Source organism: Saccopteryx leptura, chromosome 2 (assembly GCF_036850995.1).
Source record: "Saccopteryx leptura isolate mSacLep1 chromosome 2, mSacLep1_pri_phased_curated, whole genome shotgun sequence".
Classification (NCBI taxonomy): Eukaryota; Metazoa; Chordata; class Mammalia; order Chiroptera; family Emballonuridae; genus Saccopteryx; species Saccopteryx leptura.
The window spans coordinates 343,407,081-343,417,420 of NC_089504.1; the positions used below are offsets into that span (position 1 = coordinate 343,407,081).

Sequence of the window (10,340 nt, forward strand, 5' to 3'; positions counted from 1 at the left end):
ACAGACTCCTGCATGCGCCCAACCGGGTTCCACCCAGCATGCCCACCAGGGGGCGATGCTCTGCCCCTCTGGGGCATCGCTCTGTTGCAACCAGAGCCATTCTAGCGCCTGAGGCAGAGGCCATGGAGCTGTCCCCAGCGCCCGGGCCAACCCTGCCCCAGTGGAGCCTCGGCTGCAGGAGGGGAAGAGAGAGACAGAGAGGAAGGAGAGGGAGAGGGATAGAGAAGCAGATGGGCGCTTCTCCTGTGTGCCCTGGCTGGGAATCGAACTCGGGACTCCCGCATGCCAGGCCAACGCTCTACCACTGAGCCAATCAGCCAGAGCCAATCATTAGTTTTTCATTGCGCGTTGAAACACCTTAGTTGTTCATTGATTGCTTTCTCATATGTGCCTTGACCGCGGGCCTTCAGCAGACCGAGTAGCCCCTTGTTGGAGCCAGCGACCTTGGGTTCAAGCTGGTGGGCTTTTGCTCAAACCAGATGAGCCCGTGCTCAAGCTGGCGACCTCGGGGCCTCGAACCTGGGTCCTCTGCATCCCAGTCCGACACTCTTTCCACTGCACCACCGCCTGGTCAGGCCAGGCTGAATCATTCTTGCTGCATGGCCACCTGCTGTCTATAGGACGTTGGGCATTAGGTCTTGCTGAAGGGTGGAAGGCAGTGGACTAGTGCAGCCCAGCGCATGGCATATCAAAGAGAGGCTCTTGTGTGGGAGTGAGGCAGGGGAGGAGGATGAGTGGTGGAATACACAATGCTAAATCTCTGGGAATGAGTAGCATGGTCTACCCTATCTTAATGAATAGCCCTTGAATCCACTGGGAAATGGGAATGGTCAGCTGGGGTCCAAATCCATGACTTCCCTGACCCCTGCATGTTTCTGGGGTGGCCTTGCTAGGTGTTCTGAGAATGGGGACCAAGGGAACCCCAGGGATTCTGTCCCCGCATCTATTGTGGACAAATTGGAGGCAGGTGCTGGTCCTAAGTCTATAATAATTATTATTTTGGAGTTTCTTCCCTCACAGATGTCAGCCACTTGTCGCCCAGACACGTCTCATAGTGACTGAGTCAGGGATCATCGATGATGGTGGGTGTGTGAGTGAGGGATAGCTGAGCCCATTGATTGAGGACTGAGACGTCCTCCCCACTAATCAACGAGTTACTAAACTCTTCAGTGAGGAGGCAGTGATTAATAAAGCAGTCAGCTTGCTCTGTACTGGGGAGTGGAATTGATTGTGGGGAGGGACATGGTGAATAAGAAGGGTTTATGAGGTGTGGGAGGCTGGCTCTTGGTCCACCTTGAGGGGATCCCCTTGGGTCCCATTTACATTCATGCTACAGGTAAATGGGACCCAACTTCTTCAGAGGCTGTACCCTGAATCTGGGCCCTTCCCCATGCTCTACTTTCTCCACGGTTTCTCCTCTCTTCCTCATCTCAGACTCCACTTCCCAGGGCATGAGGGGGTTCCTATAGTGCCACTGTCTCCCTGTGGACACCCCACAGCTCCTGTCAGGTAGCCTTGCCTCCTCTAGCCTGCAGGGTCCTGGTCCAGGCCCCAGGTCCTGGGATCACAGCGGCCCTCTCCACCCCCACGGTGAGTACCTGTCTTAGTCTTTCCATGGCTTCTGGAGGAGGCGAGTTCTTTTATGTCTGCTGTCAGCTTTCCAGATTGGACCCAGGTTTGTCCCTCTGTGTTTGTCTCTGCCCCTATGTCCTGGAAGCTCCTCAGACTGGGGCTCTGCAAGGATAGTGGAGGGCCCCTCCCAAAGTTTGGGGTTCCCCAGTGATACTGCTGCACCCCTCACCTCAGACTGGGGATCCCCAAGAGTGTGGCCATGACTCCTCTGACACTTGGGTTCCTGGAGAACAGGGCCGTGCCTTGTCCCTCAGATGAGACTTCCTTAAAAAGAATGACTTTTCGCCATGGCCGGATAGCTCCGTTGGTTAGAATGTCATCCCGACATGTTAAGGTTGCCAGTTCAATCCCTGGTCAGGGCACATGCAGAAACAGGTCAATGTTTTGATCACTCTCTTTCTCTGAAATGAATAAATAAAAAGTGGTACTGAAAAAAAAGAAGAAAAAAACATTTCTCTTCCCTCTCTGGGTAGAGTCCTGATGTCCTTTTCCACTTCCATGCTCAGCACATTGCCCCGGCCTTTCTTGGGATGTGCCAGGCCCGTGGGGCCTGCCTGGCTGATAAGGAGCCATTTCCGGAGAGTGCAGGTGATTAACCCATAAAAAGGTGATTGAGGGAGCCCTGGACTCTCCATCTCTGGAGAGCTCTAAAAATAACACCCACGGCCATCTGTCCTTGAGGTTGGAGGGCTGAGCCAGAGGCAGGAGAGGACAAGATGGCTCCTCCTGACCTCATGGGACCCCTGGAAGCACTGAGGCTCTGGCTGGGCCTGAGGGAGGGAGCTGGAAGGGGCTCCTCGCTCTTCCTGGGGGAGCAGGTGAATCTGAGAGGGGAGACAGGCTACAAAGTTAGCCTTCCCTTTTCTGCCCCTCCCTGCTCCCGGGGAGGGAGAGAGAGAGACAGGTGGGGGAAGAAAGGGAGAGAGCGAGAAGCATCAATTTGTTCCACTTAGCTGGTCCATTTTAGTTGTGTACTCACTGATTGCCTCTTCTACATGCCCTGACCAGGCCCATGACCTCAGTGCACAGGGATGATACTTTATCCACTGACCTACCCGGCCAGGTCCCTGTGCCTGACTTCTGAGCCCTATGGTTATTCCAGGTAGTGATCCTTTCTGTGCCTCATGACTGAGAGGGCTTTTCCTGGGGTCTGCCTCAGGCCTTTTCTCTTGTTTGAATCCTGGGCAACCTTGGCTGTTCCATTACCTCACAGAGCTTCCATTTCCTCGTCCAAGTCAGCTCATGGTGTTGGTAGGCCCAATGCGCCATATGTGCTTAACAAATGGCAGTTCTTCCCCTTTCCTTCATAGGCCTTGGTTGAGGATCTTCGCCCCAGAGCCCAGTGGAGACTGTGGTAAGCTGGGGATCGTGACACGTGCTTGGGCTGCCCTGGCATCACTCAGGCCCAGCAGACACCACTGCCTTGAATGACACCTGCAACGGTATGGGGACACACTGACCTGAAAGGGGTCTCTACTTCAGGCCTGGCTGCAGCTGGGTCTGTATGTGCCAGGCTGGACGCACAGGTGACCGACTCAGCCGCTTCTGGGGAGGGGACTGGCTTCTGCCTCTTCCTGCCCCTCTCTCGCTCTTGAATGGAGAGGGGTCGTAGGGAGGGGTTCTCCAGGACATCATAAACAGTAGGTTAAAGGCCAAGGTTACAGCTCCTTTCCTTGCCTCCAGTAGAAAAAGGCTTTCCTCGCAGGTCCTGTCACTCCTCAGCCCTTCTCCAAGGTATTGCTGAGCAGGGGCTGGAAGGGTTGCGTTTCAAAACAGTGGTCACAGGTCCCGCAGGCTAAAGAAACTGTGTTTGGCCTCTCGCTCCCCAGTCAGGCTATGAAGATGGAATCTCATCCTTGGTCCAAGGGGCTGTCTTAGGAGTCTAGAGCAAAATGTTTTACTTTCTCAGGAGGTTAGAGCTGCACTGGCAGCTGTGGGCTGAAGACTGGGTTCAGGTTAGGTACCGGGACCAGGAAGAGCCTGAGTCTGAGCATGGCAGCTCACCTGCGAAGTGGAGACATCACCCACTGCTTGGGTGTAAGCCCGGGACCTGGCGGGGGTGGAGGAAGGGAGGAAGAAGGGCCCTCCCCCGCCTGGCTCCCCCCTCCCTCCCTTTCCTGGCAGGGATATAAGCCTGGCTGCAGCCTGACCTGCAGCAGCCCAGCCCTTGGGACTCCTGCCTTCCACCTCCTGCTCATCTCTGCTTCCGGAGCTATACTGTGAGTGGCCCTAGGGCCCAGGAATGGTCAATGGTCTGGTGCCAGGGAACCCAGGATATTTTGTGTGGAAACTGAGGCTGGGATGGTAGAAACTGGGGCTGAGTGGCAGGCAGCTGGTTTGGAAGGGAGCCAGCAGAAGCTGGAAGGAGAGAGGCTCCAAAGGGCCCCTGCCAGCGTAGGCCTCTTCCCCCTTCTCACCACTGGGGCAGCACAGGTGCGAGGAGGGGAGGCAGGTAAGGCTCATGCCTCCCTGATAGATGAGGAAACGGGCCAGAGATGGTGCAGTGCCCGTGAATACACACTGAGCCAGTGACCCACGCTCCAGTGCCACTTCTGCAGATGGTGCTGGTGCACAGGTCGTGGCCCGCAATGATCACAATGCTGCTGGCTTTGCTGGTGTGCCTGGTGGCTCTGGCCGACGCCTACCCACCTCCACCCGAGCCCCCCGGTGAAGACGCCACGCCCGAGGAGCAGAGCCACTATAACGCCGAGCTGCGCCACTATCTCCATGCTCTCACTCGGCAGCGGTGAGAGCCTGTGCCCCGAGGGCGGAGCAGGATTTCTGGGGTTCCCACCCTCGGTCCCACTTCAACAAGGGAGTGGCTATACCTAACCACGCCCATCTCCGACCCCGCCCCCAGGTTTGGGAAACGCGACGGCCAGGAATCGAAATCGGGAAGGATCTTACCCAGCCTCCCCGGCCGTGCATTCAAGTTGGGGTAAAAGCTCCCTCCTCGCCGCTTGCCCAGTCCCCTGGCCTGGTCCTGCTGCCACATGTAGCCCACCCTGCACCGCCATCTAGAACTTCCCTCAATTTCGTCTTCCCAGAGATCCGAGGCGGGGCTCCTTGACATTGCTCTCCTTTCCCTCCCACAGATCTGGAGGCCTCACCATGGATTGACACCCACTACCTTCATCGACCTCAACTGAATGTTTGCTCCAGGCCCCGGACCCTGAATTTCTTCCCCCTGCCCGCTGCGGCAGGGGAGGCTTTGGGGGTGGGGTCCTCCTTCCATTTCTCCGTGTCCCCACTCCCCACTGGGCTAGAGGGCTGTGCGTGGTCCTTCCCTGATTCCCAAATAAAGAGCAAATTCCATTGAACCGGCGGAATTTGTGCATTTGTATTTCATTTTGCTTCTTCTGGAGGTGGCATCCTGGTGGGAGTGAGGGGGCATCCTGGTGAGAGTGGAGGGTGGAGGTGCAGGAGAGCTGTGAGGAGACTCTAGTGCCTCAAATAAAAGGCTCCCCAGGGCCGGGGTGAGGTGGGGGCTCCCTGTGCTGAGCTAAGAGAAGACCGTTCTGCCCGGCACAGGGAGTGAACAGTGCCCAGACAGTGTTCTGTGTGGAACTCTCCAGCGGGGTGGGATGAAAGTTCTGGAAAAGGGAAAATAAGGGGCAGGAAGAAAAGTCACCTGGAGGATGGAGAGGGTAGCAAAGAGCATGCTGGGTGCCCAGGAGGGCAGAGGGAGACAGAGCACTCCCCAGATGAAGGTGGTTGGGGCATGTGCTAGGCATGAACCTTCAGGGCAGCTACTCAGAGGAGATGTATTGCTAGCCCCCAGGGCTGTAGTGTGTGGGGGTGTTGGGGAGGAGATGTATTGCTAGCCCCCCAGGGCTGTAGTGTGGGGGGGTGTTGGGGAGGAGATGTATTGCTAGCCCCCAGGGCTGTAGTGCGGGGGGCGGGGGGTGTTAGGGGCCGGACAGGATCCAGGATGGGGCTGTGGAGGAAGTCGTTTGGGAGGTGAGGTGTGTGTGTGTGTGTGTGTGTGTGTGTGTGTGGTCGTTGCTAACATCTGGCATCCTCTGCAGGAGGGACAGTGGCACCTGGATGCTGCCCTTTTCCTCAGCAACTACCCTCCCCCACCTTGTTGAATTCACACTCAGTGCATAAGTTGCTAACTGTGCCTTTCTGGTGACAAGGCCATGGGGACACCCTCCTATGCACCCACCTCCCTTCCTCTGGACTAGACACAGAATTCTGAAAGCACTGTGTATGTTTAAACTGGAGTCTAAACGTCAGCACTCCACACTGACGACTATGAGGAATCCCAGACTCCGCCTGTAGGCTGATCTTCCTTGAAAGTTTTCCTTCCTAGCCTTTCTCTTCCAGGAAGCCTGCCTTGATTGTCCTTGCTGTGTATTCTTCCTGCCCTCTGTGGTCATCCAGCTCTCATGGACACTGTTCTGTTCTGTCCACGTCTCTGTATCCTGTCTCCCTTCTAGGTCTGGGGGCCCCTTGAAGAAAAGGCCTATATCTCCCGGTCAGACACAGCCTCCTTTGTCTGTGTGCTCTCCTCTCCTGGGCCTCTAGTTCAGCAGGACCTGGCTGAGCCTGAGCCTGGAAGCTGGGGAATGAAAAGGAGAATCAGGTTGAGGCCAAATCCCCAGATTCACAGAGGGCAAAAAGGGCAGGAAGGCTGGGTGTTGTCACTTCGGAGGGTGGAGGCCATGCATAACTACATATTTACAGTAAGGGGGCTCTAAGAGCAGACCCTAAGGCTAGGTCTGCCATAGCTATAGGAGAGGCTCCTGCATGGAAACAACCTGCCCCAGGTGGTGTCAGAGCTCTGACTCTGTCCTCTCCTGCAGTGCCCTCCACCCTCATTGGAGGCCGGGCCAGAAGCCTTAGGTGGAGGTAGGTCCTGGGGCTGGTGCAGGTCACAAGCTATGCAGACTCTGATGCTCTAAGCCTTTGCCCAGGCCACCCCCCTTGCCTGCAGAGCCTTTTTCCCTTTCTTCAGTCTGGAAATCATCTTCAGAGTAGTGTTCACCTCCTCCTAGAAGCCTTTCCTGATTTCTTTGGGGTAGAGTTAGTTTCTCTGCTTTCCTCTCCCTCCTGTACAGTCATTATTTGAGACCCACTTCCCGTCTCACTTTCCCTCTTGTCTTCTCGCCTCCAGTCCCACCGCCCCTGCACCAGGAAAGGTAGGATGGGAGCATGAAATGGCTGCCATGAGCTTTGGTTCATTTTGTCATCTGGTGAGTGGGAGGATGTGTATCAGTGTTGGTGTCTGTAGTTCCCTGTCTGTTGTTCTATCTGGGAGGACTGTGGTCAGTTTAAGATCAATGCAAGAGACCCCTAGTAGAAATTCTGCATGACCATAGACGATTTCTGCCCATCTCAATGTCTGGTTGGCCCTCAGTGACACGGGTTAAGCTCTCGCTTGTGTGGAAGAGTGTTGAGCAAGTGGCTAATCCCCTGCTGATCAGACTCAACCAATGTTAGAGCAGCAGGAGCCTTAGATGTAATATTAATGGTGATGATACCAATAGCTATCTTTAAAAAAAAAGCACCTATGTGCTAGACACTGAACTGTTTTAAACATGCATTATATTGCTAGGATATTGATTTGGCTCCCCTCCCCCTTCTTTTTCACGTGAGAGAAGGGAAGATAGAGAAAGACTCCTGCATGCGCCAACCAGGATCCACCCAGCAACCCTTGTCTGGGGCCATGCTTGCAACGGAGCCATTTTTAGCACCTGAAGTAGAGGCTCCATAAAGCCATCCTCAGCGACATAGGCTGATGTGCTCAAACCAATCAAGCCATGGTTGCAGGAGCAAAAGGGAGAGGAGGGGGGAGAAGGGGGAGGGGAAGAGAAGCAGAAGAGAAGCAGGTGGTCCTTTTTCTGTGTGCCCTGACCAGGAATTGAACCCAGGAATCAAACCTGGAACCTCCATATGCTGGGCTGATGTTCTATCCAGTGAGCCAGCTGGCCAGGACTGATTTAGCTTCTTAAATAGAGACAGAGTTAATAGTGGCTTAAATAATATAGAAGTTTATTTCTTTCTTACATAAAATGCAAGTGGCATCTGGGTACTTGGCAATTCTGCTTCGTGAGGACATCCAAGAGCCCAGAGTCCTATTTTGTGGCTTTCCCATGCCTTCATCTATGTGATAGAAGATGGCCTACCATCACCACTTCTAGTGTTCCAGCTAGTGGGAAGGGGAGGGATGGGGAAAGGGTTGATTATGTTGGTTATTATGCTACATAACAAGTTACTCTAAAACTTAGGACCTTAGAACAACCATTATTTTTACCCATGATTTGCTCAGAATTGGGAAGGACTTGATTAGGCAGTTGCCGCTTGGAGTCTCTCACAGTGAGCGTCAGTGGCTGGCTGGGGCTGCAGTCCTCTGAGGGCTCCACTGCGCTGCCGTCTGAGAAGGCTCACTCACATGCCTGGTGGGTGCTGCTGGCTATTGGCTGGGAGCTCAGCAGGGTTGTTGATGCTGCACCTACGTGTGACCTCTACAGCATGATGTTCCTGGGGTAGCAGGACCTACACGGTAGCTTTGGAGATACTCTCGTGAGAAGGGGTATGGAGGACATGATGCTGGCAGATTCCTTGCAGTCTCCTGTGTGGGGTCCTCCATTCCACTCGTTACTATACACTTGTCTTTACTCTGTGACCCTAAGGGTTGCTGAGGGATTCCTTTCCTAGTCTCATCACAGGCCTCACTCCATCCTCAACACTGCCCAATGGTATCCGTCCTGTCGCAGAGGGCATGGGGTTGGGCAGGGGAATGGGAGAGGGACCACTGTCGTTTTCATTTCGGTTGACCTGCAGGTAAGCACTTGGTGTCTTCTCTAAGCAGGGCTGCATGACAAGTCCTGGGAACTTACGAAGATGAGTGAGTGAGAACCAACCATCGCTGTTCTGGACATGGCCATACTGTTTAGAAAGCAGGTCCACTACCTCTTCCTCTTCAACTGCCACAACATCCCAGAGAGGACCCAGGAAAGGAATCTGTTGTTTGCGAAGGAGAAAAATGAAAGCTATAGGTTCAGTTGACATTGTGAAGTACCTGTCATTTTTTAGGCAGTGACAAAGCTGTTTACCAAACTATAAATAGCCTCAGTACTTGAGTCAATCCCCAGATCCACCATCTGTCCTTGGGGGCTGGGGCCTGAAGAGGATAGTGGCCAGAACAGGTCCCACCAGGCTATAGTCCCGCGGGAGCAGATCTTTCCAACTAGGGTTGGAGCATGGCGCCCCCTGGTGGCGATCTTCAGCCACTGCCGGCCTCACTGTTGGTCTCACCTGGAACCCGGCACTAATTCACCTCTTCTTGATCTGCGAAGTTGGAACCAAAGACCAGAGAAAGCCTTGTGGAGACAGAACCACCTCCAATATTTGATTTGTGGAAAGTTAGCTGTCGGGTGAAGCATTATTGTTCTTGTGGCCAGAAATCAGAATTGAGAGGAATAAGCAGAACATGGATGTTTCCTCAATATCTTGAAGACAATCAAAAGTCAGGTCCCTGTGGCATCACCTCCAGTCCTCACTGCCCCCATCTAAAATCCCTCTGCAAACACGCACTTTTGGTGTCTTCATCTGGACCAGCAGAACCTCGGGAGTGACAGGTCCTTTGCTCCCTTCTCAGGCTTCTGTGTGTCATACAGGTGCAGCCGGTTACTACTCCTTGTGAGGAAGGGACACAGAGTGGGGACACTCACAGGGTCCTGGGTGGGGGTGGGGGGACTGTTGGGACCCGTGGGGTTGGGAATCTAGGCTAGAACTTGAGTCCTAGATAGCTGTGTGACCTTGGGAAAGAGTCTTCACCTCCGAGAGCCTCATGTTTCTCAGCCAAAATACTGGGAAATTATAGCAAAACTTTGACAACCCCACCTAGAAAAAAAGAGTCCAGATTCTGGAGTTAGACTTTATTTCAAACCCTAAATCTACCACTGACTAGTGATGTCAGACTTAACGGCTCTGAACCTTAGTTTCTGAATCTGTTAAATGGGTTGTTGTAGGGACTCAGTGAAGTGATTGAGCTGGGAGTACTCTGGAAAATTCAAGACTCTACAAATGATGCTGGTGTTTATCAGTCCCCCGGAACGGGAATCTGAAGTGGCTACCAGAAGCTGGCACCCCCATTTCCCCTAGCCCCAGGCACATCAGCTCTGATTTTGCATCCTACACACCAGCCAGAGAATGGGTTTCTCCTTGCCTGGGTCCCCACTCCTTTCCACATTGCCTGGTTACCTCAGGCATCTCCCCCATTTCCACCTGTTCTAATGTCAGGCTGGAAAGGAAGCCACCAGTCCCTGGTCTCAGAGCCCCAGCCTCAATCTTCTGCCCCGAGGGCATTCATTTGATGCTTTGGGTTACTACTTGGGGGTGGGGGGAATGTTCCAGGACTTGCAACCAGAACCCTTCATTCATCCTGAGGCCCCCAGACCCCGTCTTCCTTGGACCAAGCATGCTTTGGTGCCCAAAGGCAGATGGGGGCCCACAGATGACTTACTGTAGTTCACCTTTACCCATGACACTGCTTACTCTCGTTCTCACAGCACTGCGCTGTCCCTCTCCTGTCCCTGGTCCCGGTGAGCTGGCTGGTGTTGCAGGTGCCAGGGAGGTTGTGGGAGGAGGGAGTGAGGGCTGGGGAGAGAGGCTGACAGGAGGCGGGGACTCTGGGGGGCTGAGGACTATAAAGGGCAAGTTTGAGAGCAGGGGACCCATCCAGCCTGAGGCAGGAATCT

The 10,340-nt window shown here is 54.2% G+C and overlaps 1 protein-coding gene across 2 annotated transcripts; it reads left to right on the forward strand.

Annotated features, from left to right (window-relative positions):
- The first annotated feature begins 3,791 nt into the window (after positions 1-3,791).
- Positions 3,792-4,956, forward strand: PYY (peptide YY). Of its 2 annotated transcripts, none has more exons than XM_066366312.1 (4): positions 3,792-3,851; positions 4,177-4,378; positions 4,493-4,570; positions 4,728-4,956. In XM_066366312.1, the coding sequence occupies exons 2-4, from the start codon at positions 4,191-4,193 to the stop codon at positions 4,750-4,752; spliced, it is 291 nt and encodes a 96-aa protein (XP_066222409.1). In that variant the 5' UTR covers positions 3,792-3,851; positions 4,177-4,190; the 3' UTR covers positions 4,753-4,956. The 2 variants fall into 2 exon arrangements, with proteins under 2 accessions (XP_066222409.1, XP_066222408.1); XM_066366311.1 differs by having other exon boundaries at positions 4,191-4,378.
- The last annotated feature ends 5,384 nt before the right edge of the window (positions 4,957-10,340 follow it).